We start from the raw sequence: 23,411 nt of genomic DNA, 5'->3' as shown, positions 1-23,411 counted from the left end.
TATTTTCCATAAGGATCTACTCCTCTAATTGGTAAAATTCTGACCTTTCATCTCAACCCCAAAGCAGGATGAATGAAGCAGTCTCAATTATAAAAAGCTTTCAAGGGACGAGCACGTGAATAGGTGGTTGCTTCTAAAAATAAATCTAGTCTGTGTCAGCTCTGGTTTCCCCTGTGTTGCCCGCCTGGATTGCTTCTCAGCAACTTCAATCTCTTACCCTGGCGGGCTTAATACCGCTAAAGTCGGGACCAGGCATTAAGTTTACTGCGGCTTTAGAATCAGCAACCAGGGACAACATGCCATGATTGCTGTAAGTACGCTGATACACTCCTCTAAACATCTTTTTGATTAGTTTTGGGATACTTTGCGTATTAAGAAGAGTATAGAGGGGCGCCCGGGTGGCTCAGTCGGTTAAGTGTCCGACTTCAGCTCAGGTCATGATCTCGTGGTCCGTGAGTTCGAGTCCCTAGTCGGGCTCTGTGCTGACAGCTCAGAGCCTGGAGCCTGTTTCGTATTTCTCTCCCTCTCTCTGTGCCCCTCCCCCGTTCACGCACACTCTCTCTCTCTCTGTCTCCCTCAAAATAAATAAACATTAAAAAAAAGTGTACAGAATAATAAACAAGCACCCACCTGTTCACTACCCAGATTTAACAATTAGTAAGATTTTACCATAAATACTGCAGGTCTCTTATTTTATTATGAATGAACTAAAGGTCTCATATATTCCTCCTCAACCCCATTCCCTTCCCTTCCTTCCCAGGACAGGCATTATCTCACAGTGCATGTGTATTCTTCCCACCTATATCGATTGCCAGGGGGAGGGGGGGGTGCCATTATAAAATGCCACAGATTGGTTAGCCTAAATGACAAAAAGTTATTGCGTCCCATTTCTGGAGTCTCGACATCAGAGACCAAGATGTCGACAGAGCCACGCTCCCTCTGAAGGCACGAGGGAAGGATTTGTTCCAGGCCTCACTTCCAGCTTCTGATAGTGTAACTCCAGGCTCATGTGGTGTTTGCCCCAGGTGCCTGTCTCTGTGTCCAAATTTCTAAGATCGCCAGTCATAATAAATAAGGGGCCCACCCGACTCCAGTATGACCTCATCCTAACCAATTACGTCTACAACGACTCCATTTCCAAATAAGGTCATGTTGCAATACTAGGGTTAGGATTTCAACATATGAATTTGGAGGGTGGGGGGGGAGGCAAAATTTAACTCATAACACTATCCATGAATTAACATTTATTCATTATTTTTTTTTTAATTTTTTTTTCAACGTTTATTTATTGTGGACAGAGAGAGACAGAGCATGAACAGGGGAGGGGCAGAGAGAGAGGGAGACACAGAATCCGAAACAGGCTCCAGGCTCTGAGCAGTCAGCACAGAGCCCAATGCGGGGCTCGAACTCACGGACCGCGAGATCGTGACCTGGCTGAAGTCGGACGCTTAACCGACTGCGCCACCCAGGCGCCCCCATGAATTAACATTTAAACTATAATTTTTTCCACAGACATTTATAGTGTTTTGTGTACATCAACGTTTATATAAATGACATCGTAGGTAACTTGTTTTAATCCAACAGCATGTTTTTAAGATGCATCCACATGGCAAATTTGAGGTACTTTGTTTATAGTACTTCCCTGTATGAATGTACCACTATCCTCTCTATACTAACATTTAAAATATCTACAAGGCTCCGGGCGCCTGGGTGGCTCAGTGGGTTGGGAGTCTGACTTTTGATTTAGGCTCAGGCCGTGATCTCACAGTCATAGGATCAAGCCTCACATGGGGCTCCACGCTGACCTGAAGCCTGCTTGGGATTGTCTCCCTCTCTCTTTGCCCCTCCACTGCTTGAGCTCTCTTTCTCAAAATAAATAAATAATCATTTAAAAATATATATCTACAAGGTTCAAAATGTCATCTGATTAGTAACTAATAACAGATACATGAGGCTTGGGCTTGAACTACATGAGCTCTCTGGTTCCAGTCCTTGCCAAGATTATGTGGATCTTGAATTGCATTTTGTGATCCTGCAATTTCACGATGTCAGGCCTGAGGAGTTTCCATCGTTTGGGAAGTTTCCGGCAGCAGGAGGAGAGCCAAATAAATGTTGGGGAGTATCACTAAGCAACAAAGGAGAGAGGGAAGATATTTTAATTGATGAATAAGTATTTAAGACCTGAGTTTGGTTTGAGAGAGTCCTGGGGTGACAGTTGGGGGTTCCCAGCCCACAGGACATGCCTGTAGGAGGAAGGCAGAGAGACTGAAGATGAGCTCTGTGTCCCAGGTCCTGACTCTTCTGAACTGGTCTTTGGGGCAGGAGATTGACCCCACCGCCCTTTGATCAACAGGTATGGTGAGCGTCCAACCCTACAAAAGGGAGTTAAATAGTAATGTGAAATCTGCAGAAAAGCTCCCAAGTCTCTTACAAATGAGCAGTCCTGAGCCTCACCTACTTCTCTGGGGTCTCCCTTGCCAAGGGTTTTAGCCATGACTCACTTGAGATTCAGCAAAGTGAAGGAAGCCTTGATCCTAAAGGTAGAAGATACAGCACAGCTGAGGGGCGTGTGTGTGGCCAACCATGGGCAGGAGAGGGGGGCCAACCAGCACATGGACGTACTCCACAAGGCCATCAAACTCAGGTGCCAGGAGATAGACAAGGACGTGGCCATCCTGGTCAAGTTCTTAGAGAAAGTGCAAATGTCCACTGGTCATTTGACTGAGAGCTGCCAGCATGGATGGAGTCATAGGAACCTTCCTGAGGAGCAATTTCAGAGAAAGAGATGTTGACTGCCTTCACCCAGGACCATTTTCTTCCTGTTTGGTGACATATCATCCGACATTCGTGAGCACCTTCTGCTTTTGTGTACCTCCACCTTTATCACTGCCTGAAGGACCCAGATAAGAGAGCTCCATGTCACTCCCAAATACTGGATCCCTTGAGGAAAATGCTGGAAAATCAGATCGGACTTGTCTTCTGGAGGTGAGTAATGAGGTTGGATGCGAAAGACCTCCACTTTCCTTGCCTGCTATATGGGCCTTTAACATGTCTTGTTCAAAACTAGAAATTCTCTCTAAAGACCTCCATGAGGAAAGTGCCAACCAGGTACAAGGCAATGAATGACCCCAGATGAGTCAGATGAACCACCCTTGGTCATAACCAACCATCTAAATGGAACTCCCCAGATGAACTTTTAACTTTAGAAGTACTTTAAAGGTATAGGTAAGTTATTGCTACATTTTAGTATGTTTGCAGGCTCAAGAACAAATTTTTCAAAGACCATTGAAAATTAGCCTCCCCCTCCCCAACCTTGCACCTCAAGGGACTAGTCGATTTAGCAGAAAGCACAGCACAGCTGGGGGGCAGCGGGGGCAGCCAAGATAGAGCTGAAAAACAGCCCTGAAAGCTTTTCCTCTCCCGGCCTTCCGCGAGGGCAGAAGCCAGAGGAGTCTCACTCACAAGTAGTCACTCCTACATCCCTGCTGTCAAAGTGGTCACCATGGCCTGCACCAAAATGAGAGATGACTGAAAGGTTGACGGTGGGACACAGCTGCAGTGGGGCTGATTCAGTCTCAGAGTGGGGAAGAGAGTGGCCATGGACTTTAAAGAAAACGCCATGTCAATGACAAGAGTCATTTTTTATGTGATCCAAAATTTGAAAATATGCAAATAGCCCTTTATGGATTTTTCTATGGATTTCTATTTGGAATCCATGGTTTCTTTTGAGTGTCTTAAGTCTGAAATAATCTCTCTCTCTCTCTCTCTTTCACACACACACACACACACACACACACACACACACACACCTCTCTAATTTCTGCTTTCATCAGTCATGTGTAGCCTCAAATGCTATAGAGAAATTACATATAAAAATCACAGGGAAGGAGACTGTAAGACTCCAGACATAAATAGGATCTCTACAAAGGGACCATCAGAAATCTCTAACAAAAAGGAATTTTAAAACAATTGTTTTCAAAGGTTGTCATTGCTTTAAAAATGGAATTGATAACACAGAGTGTCTACTTTGATTTGTCTTTGATGCTTTATTCTGAAACTAGATGAAGGAGTAGCTGTTTTAGAGGTGTTGGTGGTATTGATCAGGAACTGCCCAGGATTTCTATTTTGATTAAGTTATATTTCACTGTCTCATTCCTATTCTCTTTCTCCCTGAAATAATCTTCATATCTATTATTGTAATTTTAACAAATGAATAACTAAGCTCATGCGTCTGTGCTTAACAATTATGTAATTAAAAATGAAAACTATTTTTTTCATGTAAAGAGAAAGTTCAGAATGTGCCAAAACATTGTACTTATATTTTTAAAATCAAGCTGTTGTTTGAGCTTACGTGTATGTGGATGCAATAAAACACACGTGCCCCAAAGTGGAATGATCATGGCTTGGGTGCCAGATAGTCTTTGCTTAGATCTTGTCTTCTGTAACCAGTTACATGGCATTGGGCAAGATGTAAAGTCTCTCTGAACCTCAGTCCTTATTCATAAAAAGGGATTAATAAAGGCTATTTAACAGGGTTGTCTTAGAAATGCAGTGAAGTCATGTATGTTACAGTGCCTGGCACAGAGCAGGTTCTCCAACAAAGGATAGTAGTTGTTATTTTGTGGACCCAAGTCCCAGCTCTTCCATTAATTTGCTCTGTAATTCTAGACCAGGCTTTTTACTCCTAAGTGTAGGATGTAGAGATGGGACTAGATAGTCCCTACACCCTTTGCAGGATTAAAGTCTGTTTCTAACACACTATGGGTTTATACATGAGGCACTATCAAGAGGGACCAGGTAATCTGAATACATGCAAAGGTGGGATCTGGGACTTCAACTGCGGCCACATTTCTTAAACATCTGTCACTAGGCTTTATTCTAAGCCCTTTCCAGGTCTTCACACGTTTAATTCTGACAATTCTGTGATTAAGATGCTATCCTTCTCCCCTCTTACAGATGAGGACACTGAGGCACAGAGAGGTTATGTGCCTTGTCCAAAGTCACACAGTGAGGAAGCAGTAGAACCAGGATTCAAACTGAGATAGGTTGCGGAGCTCGTATTTGTTTTACCCGGTGTGCTTTGCAGCTTTTCTAAGGGCTTTGGCTTACTGACAACCAAAATCACAAGTAATCCCAGCACTTACTCATTTTTACACTCCTTTCCTGAGCCTGAGGCAGACCCTCATGGTATGTTCGCTGGAGGATTATGGTTCTATGAAAGTCCGGAACTGTATCTACCTTCTTGTAGGTGCCTCGTGCTGACTGCCTGCTTTCCTCCTAATAAATGTCTGAAGTCAGACAGGTGTGGTTTCAGTCCCCACATCTGTATTAATTATTCGATTTTGGCAACATTACTTAACCTCTCCAAGCCTCATTTCCACATCTGTAATGGCAAATGTGAACATTAATACCGATAACTAATGCGCGAATGTGAGAATTGGGAAGGTTAATACATGTCATTTACTGCAGAAAGCACTCACTAAATCGGATCAGCACCAGCTCTGACCTTGCAGACTTCAGGTGGAGCCACTGAGCTATGAAGAAAGTCTCCTTTCCCCCCCTCCGCCTTTTTCTGAGTCTCAGAGTGGGATTCCCCGCCCCAGAGGCCCAGAAGCTGTCACAGATGCAGCCAAACACACAGTCTGTGCTGCAGGCTGCTGGAGAATCCAGGGGCTTTGAGGGTCTTATCAGCTGAGACTGCGTCCCGCCCTCCTGCCTCCACCCTTTACAGCCTAGAGAGGAAGGTCATGGAGCTCTCCTCGATCACCGGGTTCTAACTGTAAATTCCATCCACAGCCTGATGCCGCCCTTTCATCCCGCTTGCAAACGTTCTTTTTCAAAAGTTCTGTCTGTCTGAATAACCTGATTTAAAAACAGACAACAAAAAAACAGACCCTTCGAGCCTTTGGCCTGAGTTTTCTACTTTGTGTCCAGCTTCTTTTTCTTCCTCCTCCTCTTTCGCTTATTAATAAAGTTTCCCTTCTGTGCAACAGCATGCATTTGTGGGTGTTACAAAAGATATTGTTAGAGGTACGGGAATTATTCCGAAGTCGAATATAGCCAGAGGAAAGACATGACTGAGCTGCAGTTCCCCCAAGGCAGAGCGCTCTCACCCAGAATCTTACGTGGAAGCTTCCATTGTGCCATGAGTCCCAGCGCCTTTGAATAGTCTCTTGGTTCCCTCAGTCTTAGGTCTTCTTCCTATCCTTTCTTCTTCTTCTTCTTTCTTCTTCTTTCTTCTTTCTTCTTCTTCTTCTTCTTCTTCTTCTTCTTCTTCTTCTTCTTCTTCTTCATTCTTCCTATCCGTTATTATTAAGACTTCATTTGTTTAGCTTAAGGTTCACAGCAAAATGGAGGGGAAGGTACAGAGATTTCCCACATACACCGTGTCCCCACACATAAGCAGCCTCCCCATTGTCAACATCCTCTACCAGAGTGGCACATTTGATAAGGCTACACTGACGCACCATCATCACCCAAGGTCCACAGTTTCCATTGGAGTTCACTCTTGGTGTTTTTCATTCCATGGGTTTGAACAAATGTATAATAACATGTATTCACCATATGGTATCATACAGAGTATCTTCACTGCCCCCTAAATCCCCTGCACTCTGCCTGTTCGCCGTTCTCAGCCCAACTCCTGACAACTAGTGATCTTTTTACTGTCCGTGGTTTTGTTTTTGCCAGAATGTCATATAATTGGGATCATACAATATATAACCTTTTTGGATTGGCCTCTTTCACTTAGTAATATGCATTTAAAGTTCCTCCTGGTCTTTTCGTGGGTTTATAGCTCATTTCTTTTTAGTGCTGAATAGCATCAATGGTCTGGATACACTAATTTATTGATCAACTTACCTACTGAAGGCCATGTTACTTCCAAGTTTTGGTAATTATGGGTAAAGCTGCTACGATCATCCATGTGCAAGTTTTTGTGTGGTCATGGTCTTAACTCCTTTGAGTAAAAACTAAGGTGCATGATTGCTGGATTGTATGGTAAGAGTATGTTTAGTTTTGTAAGAAACCGCCACACTGCCTCGTGAGGTGACTGGTACCATTTGCATTCCCATCAGCAATGAACAAAAGTTCCTGCTCTCCACATCCTCGCCAGAATTGGTGTCAGTGTTCCAGATGTGGGCCATTCTGATAGGCGTGTAGTAGTATCTCATTGTTGTCATTTGAATTTCCTTATGACATGATAGAGCATCTTTTAATTTGCTTACTCGTGATCTACACACCTTTTTGCTGAGGCATCTGTTCAGGTCTTCGGCTCATTTTCTAATAAGGCTGTTTATTTTGTTATTGTCAAATTCTAAGGGTTCTTTGTGCATTTTGGAGAACAGACCTTTACCAAATGTGTCTTTCACAGAATTCTCTCCCAATCTTGGCTTGTCTTCTCATTCTCTTGGCATTGCCTGTCGCAGAAGTTTTTGATTTCAATAAAGTCCAGCTTATCCATTATTTCTCTCGTGGATCATGACTTTGATGTTGTAACTAAACAGCCATCATCATCACACCCAAAGCCATCTCAATTTTCTCCTATATTGTCTTCTAAGAGTTTTATAGTTTTGTGTTTTACATTTAGCTGTGTGATCCATTTTGAATTCATTTTCGTGAAGGATATAATCTGTGCCTAGATTTGTTTCTTTTTGCATGTGGGCGTCCGGTTATTCCAGGACCATTTGTTGAAAAGATTATCTTTGTTCCACTTTATTGTCTTTGCTCCTTCGTCAAAGATCAATTGACTATATTTGGGGGGGGGGGGGTGTATTTCTAGGCTTTTATTCTGTTCGCATCATCTACTTGTCTGTTCTTGTACCAATACCACACTGTCTTGATTGCAGTAGCTTTGCAGAAAGCTTTGAAGTCAGGTAGTGTCAGTCTTCCAATTTTGTTCTTCTTCAGTATCGTGTGTTTACCTTTCGTCACTTGTTGATACTTGTACTAATTGTGCGAAAGCCATGGTAGGCAAAATTGTACCTTAGGACGATCAAGGTAGCACCAGGCCATTCTTACACTCATCATATTCATTACTGCCCCCACTTTCAACTACCAATTTCACTTAGAAATATCCCTGATGAGGTAGTAAAAAATGGTGAACAGTTAAATACTGACCCTTTAGGAGGTGTCTTCTTTTCATGGTCTGAGTGCTGGCATGAGAATTTCACTTAAGGCACTTCCGCTGCGGGCTGAACTAGGATGGGTGTCAGTTTCAAGAAAAAAGCACTTGTGTGATTGTTTGAATTGCAAAGGGAACTCATTACTTCCCATGGAAGACTATTTTCACTTGAGAAAATAATTGACAGAAAAACTATGGTTACCAAGACTGAAGTATTTGGCAGACATCATCACAAAAACAAACAAAGTGAGCTTGTTTTCTCAAGGGAAACAACTGACAGTATTTGTTGCCAATGATAAAATTTGAGCTTTCAAGCCGATGAAGACATCAGGAGTGATATTAATCAAATTCGTTATCATACGATGAAAGGTGTCACCATTTGGATAATTTGCATAACTCAGTGAGATATATCAAAAATCTTGTTCCTGGGGCATCTGAGTGGCTCAGTTGGTTGAGCAACCGACTTTGGCTCAGGTCATGATCTCACGGTTTGTGAGTTCGAGCCCCACATCAGGCTGTGTGCTGACAATCAGAGCCTGGAGCCTGCTTCGGATTCTGTGTCTCCATCTCTCTCTGCCCCTCCCCTGCTCAGAGACACTCTGTCTCTCTGTCTCTCAAAAATAAGTGAACATTAAAAAAAAATGTTTGTAATCGTATTCCTTCTTTTTCCTGAAAGTTGAAGCTTGGTATCAGCACTCAGAAGACCTTGGTCTGACTCCAGGGCCTGCCATTTACTTGCTACTTCAGCTCCATGGTCAACTGTGAAAAATGAGTTTCCTCTGTTTTCTCATCTGTAAGATGGGTATAATACCTACCTCATAGAGTTGCATAATGACTGAATAAATCATATATAGCAATAAATATTAATGTATACTGATAAGGATATATAAAATGATATAAAAAGTGCTTGGCACATGGTAAATATTGTACAAGTGTTTTCTATTACTATGATTATCACCATTTTCTTCATCATCATTTTAGGTAGAAAACCCCTGACATCACCGTTCTCTAAGAGCATAAGATTTCAGGCCAAAGGCTCTGGTAATAGATATTTCTGGGTTCAGATCCTGACACCACTTACTAGTTAGTGATCTTGGACAGTAATTTAATAATATAGTGACGTCTTACGTGATTCTTATCAGAAATAAGTGAGATAATACATGTGAAATGCTTAGTTCAGGACATGATGCATTAGGTTAACTCGTTTAGAATAGTAATATGAGTTCAAGAAATGTTTCTTGAATTGTATAAAATCATATCACAATACGATGATATTAAGCCTCTCAGAAGGATTTACAGATTCTTGTGATACTTTCAAGCAATGAGATGGATAAACCAGTTCTTAAAAACAAAAACAAAAAGCTCTGAATTATAACATCATCTAATTTCTGTGGTACGAACACTCCCACCATTACCAATTTCGAGCTACCAAAATGAGACCACTGAATGCAGAACTGGGGGCAAATTCTCACAATTGTCGCTTGCAAACTGGTATGAGCAAGATGCAGCACACCGCTACTTTAAAGTATACTTTTGAAAAGGTATCATTTACTAACACCTCCTCTGAGGATCCTACTCACCAGGAAGTTACACAAGAGCAAAAAAGCCTAAGGAAACTGAGTTTCTGGGGACTTTGGAAATCTCTTTGACTTCTCACTAAACCCCTTAGAATCTGACCCATTCGTGCGCTTATGAAAACAATACAACTCTCTATGGAGTTTTAATAGTTGGAAAAGATTTTGTGACATGAAGCCGTAGGAATTAAGAACTTAAGCCTAAAATGTAATTTAATCTGAAAACACAAGACACATTTCGTATGATTTCATTTAGTATAGAATAAAGCTTTCCTTCTAGTATGTTCTGTCCAACTATGACATTTATTTAAAATCTTTTAGAAAGGAGCAAGCCAACTTAAAAAGAAAAAAAGCCAAAAGACTGCTGGGCAGTTAACATACCCTGGTTCCAAAGTGGAGGAAAAGTGAGGCAAGGTTACATAGTGAAAATAGAGAAAGCAAGATGAAGGGAAATCGCCCATGACAATCTGCCATATTAGTCACTATGCATTTCAACATCTGCAACTGAAAAGTCACAGAAGTCAAAAATACAAACAAAAAAGACTCCTAGGACCACAGACTGCCTGATGTTACTAGAGTATTTAGCCCTTGTCCATTTCATGTAAAAAATAAATTAAGTATAAATAAAGAGGTGAGGGAGCTGACGGGTACTCAGGTTGATCGCAGGAATGTACTCAGAGGGGGCATGAGACGGGGGCCAAATGGCTTTCCTCTCCCACCCTTCCTACACAAAGCTCTCCTCCATGTTGCTGCAGAGTAAGAAAGAGTCCACAAGCCGGGGCTGGACCAGTTGCTGGAAGTCGGAGTCCTGGAGGCCTTCTGGGCAAACTCCAGCCAGTCTACGCAGAGCAGCCTAGAGAGAAACAGAAGAAATGACGCAGGTCAGACCAGGCTCTGCTCAGGTGCATGTATTTCTTTCAATGGTCCTGAGAAGTACAAGTAGCTCATTTACTAGTCAATTTGAGCTAATTGTCACCTTGGTCACCTGACACCTTAGTCATATAGTCCTTTTGGTTACCTGGTCACTACAGTAACCTTATCACTTGGTCATCCGGTGTCATTGGCACGTTGGTCATTATGGTGGATGTCATCTGAAAGCCTTCATGATCTTAATAATGGTCTTGCCACTTTGGTTTTTCAATCACCTTAGGAATCTGGTTATTCCAAAGATCTGCCATTTAAAAAACCTGCTCAACTTACGGACATATTGAAGCTCAAGATTTGTTCATGCTAGAGACCATATCTACCAGAAGCAGCAGTGGAATAACAGCCTTGCTTCCAGGTCCCCAGAGTAGCCTGAGAATAGCAAGGGCTATTTATTTAGCCATAAATTCAGCAAAGTTCTGACAAAGCATCATGGGATGGGGAAGTGGGAGAAGAGAGAGGAAGGAAGGTCATAAAGCTGAAGGAGAAGGAGAGTCTGCCACCAAGATGGAGATGAGTAGGAGGAGTGGGGACGGAATGTACACCACGGCCCAGGCCCCCATATGCTGGGCATTTCACTCCTCCCTGAGCAAACTATCCTGTTTTATGCCCGTGTGACCTTGCTCAGCTCAAAGTCCCTCTCCACCCTTCCACTCTTTTCTAGCCAGCAGGTGCATTGATCCTGTGAGGTATGGCCCACCATCACCTCTTCTGTGAAACCTTCCCAGAGTCCTTGAAACAGAGACAGCCCCTCCTTCCTCTGTGCATCCATAGCCCCTGGGCTGACCTCAACCTTCTCACCCGTGGCTGCAACTGGCTTGTAGGTGTTTGTCTCCCACACTAGACTCTGAGCTCCTCAAAGATAGAGACTCTTTTATTTTTCTCTGTATCTATAGCAGGTAGAACAAGGTTTGGCACAGGGCTCAATAAATATTTGTTAAAAAAAAAAAAAATGAAGGGGCGCCTGGGTGGTTTCAGTCAGTTGAGCATCCGACTTAGGCTCAGGTCATGATCCCACAGTTCGTAAGTTCGAGCCCTGCGTCGGGCTCTGTGCTGACAGCTCTAAGCCTGGATCCTGCTTCAGATCTGTGTCTCCCTCTCTCTCTGCCCCTAACACACTCACATTCTGTCTCTGTCTCTCTCAAAAGTAAATAAACATTAAAAATTAGAAACAAAACAAAATAAGTGCTTTAAAAAACGAATTCTATCACTAGAGCAACCTGAAGCTGTAAGTGTAGCCTGTGCACCTAGCTAGACCTCTTTACCGGTCAGCTGAGGCAGTGTGTACTAAGTGTTCAATGCATATTAATACCTTCCCTCTTCTTATACCTGTACACAACGAGGCGAGAGTTGGGAAACAAAGAGAGGAGAATACCTGGAATGGCAGAAGAGAATGAATGAATGAATGGATGAATGAATGAATGAATGAATAAATAAATGGAATAGCAAGGGAGTATCTACACATAGTATTTCATTTAATCCCTACAGGATACTACTACAAGGTAAGTATCATGATCTTCAGCTTGGAAATAAGGAGACAAAGGCTCAGTGAGGGAAAGGGGCCTTCCCAAGACTGCACGGCAGTCCCACTCCAGGACCCTCATACCCATACACACAGGCAGGAGGCTGCAAGCCCAGGACACTGGCTTATTACGTTGAGTCCAAGGCAGGCAGAGAGCTCGTTACCTATACCTATTGCTGAGAAACCACCAAGCTGGTGAAAAGAGAGGAAGGCTTAGGTTGGCTGTTGGACAAACAGGTGCTGCCAGGTCTAAGCTGGATCAAGAAAAAGGGACATGTGTCTCTATGCAAGTGAGAAGGGTCTGAAACCTAGTGACAAGAAGTAGACTACAGGAGTCTCTCACTAGTGCGTCCTGCCTCTCCTGGGGTGTGATTGCCCCTAACGACTAAAGAGGCTGAGGGGTGCTTGGGTGGCTCAGTCAGTTAAGCATCTGACTTGATTTCAGCTCACGTCATGATCTCACACTTTGTGGGTTTGAGCCCAGCATCGGTTCCAGGCTAACAGCGCAAAGCCTGCTTAGGATTCTCTCTCTACCCCTCCCCCACCCCTGCACACACTCTGTCGCGCTCTCTCTCTCTCTCTCTCTCAAAATAAATAAATAAACTTAAAAAAAAATAAAGAGGCTGAACTCCATAGCACTTTCTGATTCCTCTTGGCTCCAATTAGGAGAAATCACTCCATTAGTATAAAAAAGGCACAAAGAGGGAAACAGAAATCTTCAGGAGAGGAGGCTACAAGGCCATTGATGTATCTTACATCATCAGGGGTAAAAATAAAGCAAGAGACAGGAAGGGACAAAGAAAGATGAAATGGGGAGAAAATAGACTCATAAGGAGAGAGAATGAGGTACAAGAAGAAAATAGAGAAAGAGAGACAACAGAGAAATGGAACAAGAAGGAATAGTTAAAACAGAGAGACAGGGGCACCTAGGTGGCTCAGTTGGTTAAGTGTCCAACTTCAGCTCAGGTCATGATCTCACAGTTCGTGAGTTCGAGCCCCACATCGGGCTCTGTGCTGATAGCTCAGAGCCTGGAGCCTGCTTCAGATTCTGTGTCTCCCTCTCTCTCTGCCCCTCCCCACTCATGCTCTGTCTCTCTGTCTTAAAAATAAATAAAACATTTAAAAAAATTTTTTTAAATAAATAAATAAAATAAAACAGAGAGACAGAGATGAACTGGTAAAGAAAAGAGATCAAGCATGAGAGGGAGATGGAGAGAGACAGAAATGGTGACAAAGAAAAAGAGAGAGAGCCCAGGGGGTGGGGGGATAATAGGATGGAGGTAGGAGCAGGGGAGGAGCTGGCAAGGGAGGCAGAGGAGGGAGTTGGTGGAGAGGACTAAGGGATAAAAGAAGGCAGGAAAAGGAAAGAAGGAGAGATAGAAAAGAAACCTGAGAAAGGAGGCAACATCTAGAGGAGAGAAAAGCAAAAAATAACATGAGAGAGAAGAGGGAAAATGGGAGAAGAGGGGGGGGGGAGAGGAAAAGAAGGGGTGAACTAGAAATAGACCTGAGAAAACACAAAGGCAAATAAACACCCTCATCTTCCCAGGGTTCCCAGGAAGACTGCAGGACAAGAACCCAAACCAACCCTGAGCAACCCCCCCTCAGTGTCCCGGGGCTCAAAGGACCCTTCAGCCTTCTGAAGCCTTTCTTTGCATCTCTGCTTCCCTCAGAGGGTTAACAGCCAGTCATCCCAGGATCTCATTCCCAGACAGTCTGAAAACACCCAAGCATTAAACAAGCCCAGCAGCCCACTGACAGCCGTCTCATTAAGGAAAAATCAATTCTGTTTGCGAAAGGCAATCTGCACTGCCACTTTCCCAGATGTGGGACACGATAATTGAAATGTCCTCCTTCCACCTGAAGAGAGACTTTGAAGCTGAGAAGAAGGCCTTGGGGAGGGCAGGAGAGGTAGCCTCCAACTCCATCTGCCAGGCCAGGCTTCTGGCGGCCCCCATCTCAGCAGCCAGGGGACCACACTCCAATGTGGAGCCCCTTCTGGGAGCCAAACCAAGAACACCCTCCAATGCTGGGGCCCAAGGGTGGGGAGACAAGACTACCAGTCCCTCAGGCAGGCAAAAAACAGTGAACAAACCCAATGTCCTATGGAGATACTAAGACCTGGAAAAGGGCCCCATCCCTAGGAAGGTTCCAGACTAGAGGGAGAGAAATACAAATACCCGCCATGAGCCAAGGTGGCAAGACCAGGGCCATTAGACATGGGGGAGAAACATGACTGAAAACAAGATGGTCTGGCCAAGGAGTCAAGACCTTCAGCATTAGACAGGCCTGTATTTGAATTCCAAGAGCCTCCCCTTATAACACCAGGGACACTGGATAACATAACCTTCTTCCTACTGAAGAAAAAAAAAAATCTAAGCCAGCAGGTCCAGGTGCATCCTGTCTTTGAGCCATAGATGCCTCCCAGGACACTCCATAGAGGAGAAGGATTTTGGTCCGAGATTGAGGAGGCTGCTGGCAAAGCTACAGAAAGGGCATCTGCTTAGGACGAGGGCCAAGGCACAGTGTCATAGTGGCTCACAGCACTCTGGTCTAGACAAGCTGGACAGGGCCTGTAGGCCCCCAGGGGTATGCTGGAGCCAGACAGTAGGCCATAGATAATGGAGAACCATGGAAGGGCTGATCGTGTTAGTGTCTTGATTGTAATATTAGGATTAGCCCAGCAACCACAAGGAGGGTGGATTAGGGAGGGTGGGGGGGCTCTCTTCAGCATCCAACGACCCATCCTCGGCGAGAAATGTAATCCTTTTTCCACTGGAAAGTCCTTCAAGTGATTGATGATGGTAGCCAAGCCCTTCTGTGTATTTCACTTCAAACTAATAATAAAAATGGAAAAGGAATTGTGACAAGCCCACATATATGAATGGAGCTTTCTGGTTTCCCACCATTGCCTCAGGGCCTTGTAGTGCTGGGCACCTGTGGGCTTCCCGAGTTGTGGAGATAATGGTAGTTGGGGCCAATGATTGGGTCTGCCCGGCATTAACTCTCTCCACTTGACACACTAAGCCAGACAGAATTCAGAAGGCCTGTGAACTTGGAGGAAAAAATTACATCATTACGCTTATTAACTTCCAGCTGAAACTCAGCCTCTCCTTCAGTTGTGAATGCAGCAACCAACCACAAAGTCTCAGCAATTCCTATGACTTGTGGACCAATAAAAATCACAGATCCTTTCATATCCCCGTACACTTGCTGGAGGTACCTTCAAATATCATTTATGCTCCTTGCTAGTCAAGGTTACAATACTCATTAGACCCACTGCTATCTCTTATTTAATGTGTTAATTAAAAGTATGTATATTAATATACCATATATATAAATACTCCAATAATTATTTTAATAGAATTGGTTTCCTTCTTAATTCTATATATTTTGGGTTATGCATTTGAAACATTATTCTTAGAAGGGAAACAGAAGGTTTACCAGATTGCCCAAGGCACAAAAAAGTTAAGGGTGTTCTGCATGTATCAGAATCAAAGCCCCATGAGAGCAGAAATGTTTGTCTTCTTCCCCCCCCCCCCCCCAGCCATATCTCCGTGGCTTAGAAGTGTGCATGGCACATAGAACCACTTGGTAAATATTTATTGACTAAGATTTATAACCACTTAGTGACCCACCCAATGTCACACAGCTCATTAATGGCAAAACCAAGACGGATGTGTCTGGCTGTAATGCCCTGCTGTCTCTATGACAATATGATGCTCCCAGAAATGAGAAGAGCTCAGTCTAAAAAATGATGGGGTGAGGAGGGGGTTTTACTGTGAAACAGCTTGAAGGGTCTTCAGATCCATCGCTTCCCCCTTGCATTCTCTGAGGACCAACCAAGAATCTGGCACTCCCTTCTGAAAGTCAAATGGCCTGTTTATACAATGGCTTCCCTGTTCCCTTTGGCTTCCAGCTGGAAGCTGCTCTGCTTTGGGATTCAGTGGAGCCCCAGCAGGGAGGAATATAGAGACTAAGCATGCATTCCCATCTGGTATGGTTTATTCTTTCATGGTGGACCCAAACAGCAAGGAGAAGTTGGGTGGGGACCTCCCAAGATGCCCTTGTTGGGTTCAGGTTGAAGATCCTGGTGAATCACACTTTCTGTTCTGTCCTACCACCTCCAGTCCTACTCCACAAAAGACAGGGGAGCTAGAAAGCTGGAAGAGTGCCAGCAAAGGGGCTCTGTCCAAGAAGAAGGAAGGCTTTCCTCACAATGCCCCTTTGGGAACAGGCAGGAAACATCCATCCCCTAGTTCCCATTCCAGTTCACACCATGGCATTACCAACACCACCTAGCCTTCTGCCCACCAGCCACTCTGGTATTGATCTGCTGTTAAGACTCCTCAAAAACTCAAAGGTTTATGATTACTAAAAGTATGAGTGGGGGGGCTCCCCAACTCCCCATCTTTCACATATATGACCTCATATAATTTTCTTACCAGTTTTATGAATGAAGCGAAACACCTTTATCGCCATTTTAAAGAGGAAAGTTGGGCGCAGAGAAGTCTCATGGCTTACTTAAGCCAACCAAGGCATCGCCAGTTCTCCTGGCCCTTGGTCTGCAATCCCGAAGCCCAGGGAGGGAGCGGAGGAATACTGAGGACTCACCAGGCAAGCCACAAGCACAGCATCACTGCTGTTCCTCTCAGAGGGCGATCTGCAGAGCTCGATGAGCCGGGACATACCTGTGTGAGACGCATGAGAATGTCATGCCCAGGATGGGGACAGGCCTGGCCAGACCTGACCCAGAGGTGCCCCCCTCCCTCACACGGCCCTCTGCACGGGGCGCTATAGAGGCAGGTAGCTCCAGGACCCCACCAGCTCACCAACTGGCTGGGGAAAGGGGGCTGAACCCACCTGGAGGAGCTTGTAGTGGAAACTTTCTGTCCCCTTGAATGTGAATAGTCCCTGGTCAGGGACAGCCGCAGACCCTGAGCTTCGTCAAAGTGCAACAGAACCTAACTTCCTGTGTAAGTACTTCTGATTTTTCCAGAACTATACTTAATGTTTCCATTGTTATCAGTGGGACTTCCCAATGCCATTTTTTCCCCGATTGCCTATTTCAGTCGGAAAATACAATGCGGCTTAAATTACAGAAAACTACAGATTGGGGAGGTTAATGGTCCTTAGTCCTTTACAGAGGAAAGGTAAAGAATCGATTTTGTTTTTCAATGTAAATTGATTTTGATGTAAATTGACAAACTCTGAAAAACAAAAATAAAACAAAAAGCTAACTCAGAAGATATTAATAAAAAGTGTACAGACACATTCTGCAGGTTTGCCAGAACCCAGGGCCATCTCTTGCCGTTCGCCAGGTATATCCACATGATAGGTGACAATGCCATGGCTAATCTCATGCCTCTGCCTGGAGCACCCTTTCTCAACCATCACATTGGAATAATGCCTCAACCTACAGCTGAAGACTCACCTTGCTAAAACATTCTTCGACCCACCCAGATAAATGTGAGCTACCTCCGCTGTGGGCCAAACGTGCCACGGACATGCTTTGAACACTGCTTTATGGCATTCAAGTGCATATTTTTCTTTCCGTATCTGCCACCCCACCAGGTTGTAAGCCCCTGTGGTCAGGTCAATGCGATATACCTAGCGCTCGGAACAGAGTCTGGCACAGAGTGGGCACTCTGAGAATATGAGTTGGGTAAATGTGACTAACTGAATGAACACATGGCTTAAAAGTAAATAAATCAAGTAATGAGTGAGTTAATGAATGAACCAAAGGATGAATTAATGAGTGAACAGACTAATCGAAGGGTAAGTCAACAAATGAGGAAGTGAATAACTGAATAAGCGAATGAATGAGAAAAGGAATGAGAGTAAAAGAATAGGGTCCTTGGCAGGAAGTCTGCATGTGAATTGCTTTTTTATCCACTGTTAGCCTCTCTAGGCCCCTCTCCTCTCTAGCTTCAGCCCCACTTACAAGCTAGATGAGGGGCTGCACCCTGGGCCCCCATCACAGCGTTTTCTGGCACCCAGAGAGTGAGGCTCACCTCAGCCCCGCCTTTGCTCTGAGTCATCTGTAGTCTCCAAGAAATCAGGAGTGCTCCCATCCCCAAGCCCGCCTCCCCACCACAGCACTTACAGCTCAGCCGCACGGCCTCCCGTGCCACAGCTGGGTCTCGGCTGAGACGGGCCAGGGTCACAGCAGCCTTCTGCTGGACTCGCTCACAAGCCGCCACCTCGGCAGGGGTTCCAGACCTTGGCTTCTCGGACAGCATGCCCATGATAAGCTGGACCCCTGGGCAGGAGAAAATGAACAGTTGGTACCTGCCCTGGCAAGGAGCCTCTCCCCCCGCGCCCCGTCCCGCGGCCAGCTGCATGGATGGCTGCAAAAGCTTGAGACTTAGGGGGTCTCAACCACAGAAAGGAAGCTGGACAAGGCCACATCTTTTACTCCTTCTGCCCTGGAGATATCTCTGATTCCATGTACTAAGTCAGTATACTTAGAAGGGACATCAGGAGGACATCCCTTTTGATTTTTCAAATGCTATTTCTGAGCTTTTATTACATGTGTGATGCTGCACTAAATGCCCAATAAATGCACGATCCCCTAATAGTCTCCCAATAGTCTCATGAACTAGGTGCTAATATAATTCACTCTGAGGCCCAGAGAGAAGTGAAGTCTCTTTTCCAGGGTCCCACAGTTAGTAGTCGGGGGGCTGGTATCAGAACTCAGGTAACCTGATTATTCCCTCACTCTTTCACTTCTGAGGCAGCTGTATCTGAGATTGGTCCAGAGATGATGAGTCCTCCGTGGGACGTGACCCAAACCTAGGCTGGATAAGCAATAGATCCAGCCCCGAAGGAGGGTAGGTAGTTAGACTGAGAGCTTTAGCCCTGAACTTGGGTAGCTGAGAACCCTTACCACCCTCTCCTGAAACCAGATCTATCTGCTGATCGTCCCCCAAACCCAAATCCACATTCACTCCCATCTCCATGCCTTTGTCACCTAATTCTTCTGCATGGCAGGTCCTTTTCCCTCACATGCTCCATCTAAAGAATTCCCATCCTGCAGGTTGTAGTAAAAGTCCATCTTCTACAGGACATCCTTCCTAACTGCCCCAGGTCACAACGCCTTCCCTGCACCCAGAGGCACGTGCCAGCTTAGAACTCAAACCAGACGTGGCCCACAGATGTATTTTTGCTTTCTTTTGTTGCTCCATACAGTGTCTAATTTTTTTTAATTTCGCTCTTATGAAAATTGGAAGGTTTCCATAAAAATCCAGATTGTCAGTTTCTAAAAAAAATCCCCTCCTGACCTGACATTGGGTCCACATTTCTTCATGACAACAATTTGCTGAAACTTATTATAAGCTTGCTACTTTAAATAGGATTGGTCCAGTCCCTGCTGAGCCTATATCATCCATTTATGTTACTTGTCTGGGTCCACAGGCATCTAAGTTTGTGACCTCTGCCTTAGACCGTGGAGCCAGAGGGTTTTTGGAGATCTGGCACTACCTGTCCTTCCCCTCCATTTCACAGAAGAGCACCTGAGGTCTGGAGAGAGAAAGTAATTTCCCAAGTTCACACAGAAGTTGGTTGCAGTCTAGGACCTCAGCCACATGCCCCTCTGAATCTTACTTGAACCAGATGTAATTTCTAACTCCCTTGGATCTCAATGCACAGGGGCTATAAGTTACTTAGGTATGGCCCTGAGATTATTCAGTCCTGAGGAGGGGCCATTTCTCTTCCTGGTGAGATTTGTAAGTGACCCATTTCTCCTTCCTATAGGCTCAAGGGACCCAGAAGACCTACCTTTTGCCTCTATTACCTCTGCCAACACACACTCTAACCTTAGGGCAAGGTACTTCTCTTCCAAACCCTCTCCAAGACCACTGAACGGAACATAGTCTTCAGGCTCCCTATGCCCACAATGTTCCTAAGACAAGGTCATGATTGTGAATGTCCTGAGGTATGTATGTTATGGCCTGTGGGCACGTGAACAGGAGATACCAAGGTGACAACTTTGGGAAGAGCCACAAGCCTAGGAAATTTTACTAACTCCTGGTTAAGGTTCCCGTAAAGAAGCCATTTTCCCACCCTGTACTTTGCACCTGGAACCTGACAAAGAATCAAAGAGTTTCTCACACTAGCAGGTAAGCTCCAGGGGGTAAAGATTTGTGCCTGTTTCCTGCATGGAAATATCTAAAGTATCTAAGAATGGTGCTTTGCTCAAATCTTTGTTGAATAAATATCAAATGAATGAATATGAAGGTATTCATTTCATATTCATAAAATCCAAGTTTCCTTTATTTATTTATTTTTTCAACGTTTATTTATTTTTGGGACAGAGAGAGACAGAGCATGAACGGGGGAGGGGCAGAGAGAGAGGGAGACACAGAATCGGAAACAGGCTCCAGGCTCTGAGCCATCAGCCCAGAGCCCGACGCGGGGCTCGAACTCCCGGACCGCGAGATCGTGACCTGGCTGAAGTCGGACGCTTAACCGACTGCGCCAAGTTTCCTTTAAATGTATACTTTGTAAGTCTTATCTAGAAAAAGATAGGATGCTATCAAATTGGGGCTGCCTAGGAAAATCCGGACTGTGTTTCCTAAGTTCTGGCCAGGCTCAATGCCAGAACAGTTGCCTAAGAGTTGGGGGTTACAACTTCAGAGACCAGCCCCCCCAACACCATGCTCCCTCCCCAACATTCTCTCCAGCTCAGCCCCAGGCCCTGAGGGAGAAGCCAAAAGAGGGATACTAATGTCAGTGGATTGACAGGTAAGAGCTTGGGCTGCCCTGGCCTGCCTCCCAGCATAAGGCCTGCCTCCCAGCAGCCACAGTGCCTGACTTGCCAGGATGGCCTCCTTCGTGTAGCCCCCATTACCAACACTCACGCAGAGTTCAGGGCAGGACAGAGACAAAATCACCAGGCTACAGGCCAACGCATGCGAGAGTCTCATGCATCCTGGTAAGAGGACTGCCTTTCAAAGCCCAGTCCTCACAACAGTGCTTACCCGGTCCAGCCCACAGGATCTCACTCAGCTCCAGGGGGCCCTGGCTGCGTCACCAACACTGCTGATCCCTCCAGTTATGCCCCACTTTGTACTGTCTCTCCCTCAAACGCTCTTCAGCTGAGCCCCCTGAGACTGATCTGCACCAAAAGAGCAGATGCACTCAGCACAGTCCCCATTCTGTGCCAGATACTCTTCTGACAAACTTTATATTAATCCTCACGTTATCCTATGAGGTAGGTACACTCCCATTCTGCAGATGGAAATGCAGAGGTCATATAGCTAGTAAATTACGGGGCCAGGATTCAAACGCAGTGTGTTTCCAGTTTTCACGGTCTCAGCCACTATGCCATCCCTCTGCCGCATTATTTTATTGTCGATTTCACACTTTTTCATGTTATCACTTTTGCCGAGTTGGGCTCTCCTCCCAGGACAAAGCCAAGGATTTATCTCTGTGTTCATTTGCTCAGAACAATGTAGGAGGTCTCTAACTGCTGTCTCAATGAGCCAGTCAGTAGCCCTTTGTAAACCATAAAACCCTCTATAGAGGCCACATATTCCAATCCCAACCCCACAGGCCTCTAGACACCCACTACTGCTGACCACTTGACCTTGAGGAGGCTCTGAGTGCAGCAGGAACAGGCTGGGAATGATACCCTCAGCCTCTCAGCCTCAGCTGGCTCGGTGAAGTTTTTCATTATTAGCTCAAGCACATAAAATTAACACAAAATGATGTCTTTCAATTAGTCATAGGGGGATGGGGGATGGGGAACGTGTGTGTTTGTTAAAACAGCGGGGCAACCTGGGAGAAGGGGGTTTAACAAGAGCAGAAACAGCTGGCCCCGGGCTCTCAGCTCACTCGTCCTCATTAGCGTCTCTGGTTTCCAACCGGTTGCTAATTGCTCCCTTATTTCCCAGTCACAGGAAGCCCTCGCCACTCTTTGCTCCCAGCTGCAAGGCAGCAGACCCATCCTCCAGCAGAGCCTGTGCAGGTCTGCTTCCTGGCCAAGGAAACCTGGCCCACCTCACCTGGACTTTGTGGCCCCCTCGGCACAAGGTGGGAGCGGGGGAGCAGGTGGGGTAGTGATGCTCTCCGGGGAGGGGTCCGGGGATCAGGCTTGCCCTGACCTACTCCCCCACCCACACCCTCCTCAGGCACATCAGCTCTCTAAGTGAGGCCAAATCCAATGTGATAGGAATGACTTAAAGTCCAAACGTGAACTTAAGGAGGCTCTCTGCATCCTCTGGCAAGAATCGAGTTTTACTTTTTGGATCATAACGAAATAGTTGTCTTCCCTTCACCACCTAGTTAAATTAGCAACCGCTAACCCCTCACCTTGGGTCTACTTTATCCCCTTCCCTGCTGCTGTATTTCCTGCATGCCACTATCATCATCCGCCGTTCTCTATCTTCTCGTTCATTGCCTGTCTCCCACTAGAATTAAAGCCCATCAAAAGCAAAGAAACATTACATGTTGGCCCAGCTGTACACACACACACACACACGCACGCACACACACGCACACGCACTCATGTAATTGTGGAGACACACAGGCACACATGTACACACACACAAGCCTTCACACAAACACAGAGGCACGTGGTCCTTTACAGCCACATAATCCGTGTCACGCGCACACTGCCGGAAAGACATACCGTTCTCCTGAATGATGTCAGAGGCACACTGCTCCAGGACAGACATGTTTGCCAAGATGGTCACAATCTGGAAAAGAGAGTTGAGAATCTGAGGAAAGGGGCACACCTGCGCCAAGTGGTGCTGTCTACAGACAGCTGAGCCGGGAGCTACAAAGCTTTCCTTTACCTGTGAGTCTTTACCATCCATGTGGCCCATACTCCCGTGGTATTTTCGTCCATCCTCATGGGCTCCTGCCTCCCAGATGTATTTCCCCAGTGCTTGGTTCCCACTCACCAGCATGTGGCCCTGGGATGCCCCCACCAAGGGCCCTAGGACCCCCCTGGAGATAACCATGTCACCTGAGTAAAGATGGGGACCCCATCACCTTTCCTCAGGGTACTTCTAGCCCCAGATCCTGAAATGCAGACAGAACTGCCAGAGTCATGGCTAGCCCCTCCCCTGAATTGGGTTTCGCTCATCCTGGCTTCTTGCCCTGACAGTGAACCCCACCTACTTTCAATCTGAAATCAGTGGACATAAAGGTGAAATTAGAGAACCTGAGTAAGATCAAAGGGCAGCATTACACCCCAAGTGTCAGGTATTGTATGGAATCTGGTAAGAAAGTTCTTGCTCAGCTGACTTTACAAGTCTGTCCCCTG

At 45.4% G+C, this 23,411-nt stretch overlaps 1 protein-coding gene across 1 annotated transcript in view; it reads right to left on the bottom strand.

The window, feature by feature from the left end:
- Nucleotides 1-9,977: 9,977 nt before the first annotated feature.
- The window catches only part of INSC (INSC spindle orientation adaptor protein), a 126,730-nt gene continuing 113,296 nt past the window's right edge, over nt 9,978-23,411 (bottom strand). Inside the window, exons 10-13 of the mRNA XM_045484617.1 lie at nt 22,773-22,839; nt 18,246-18,401; nt 16,754-16,830; nt 9,978-10,546 (exon numbers count right to left, since the gene is read on the bottom strand). Coding sequence (XP_045340573.1) covers nt 10,418-10,546; nt 16,754-16,830; nt 18,246-18,401; nt 22,773-22,839 — 429 coding nt within the window. The 3' untranslated portion in view covers nt 9,978-10,417. The remainder of the gene's footprint in view (nt 10,547-16,753; nt 16,831-18,245; nt 18,402-22,772; nt 22,840-23,411) is intronic.

Source organism: Leopardus geoffroyi, chromosome D1, assembly GCF_018350155.1.
Source record: "Leopardus geoffroyi isolate Oge1 chromosome D1, O.geoffroyi_Oge1_pat1.0, whole genome shotgun sequence".
Lineage (NCBI taxonomy): Eukaryota > Metazoa > Chordata > Mammalia > Carnivora > Felidae > Leopardus > Leopardus geoffroyi.
This window is presented reverse-complemented; position numbering and strand designations above follow the sequence as displayed.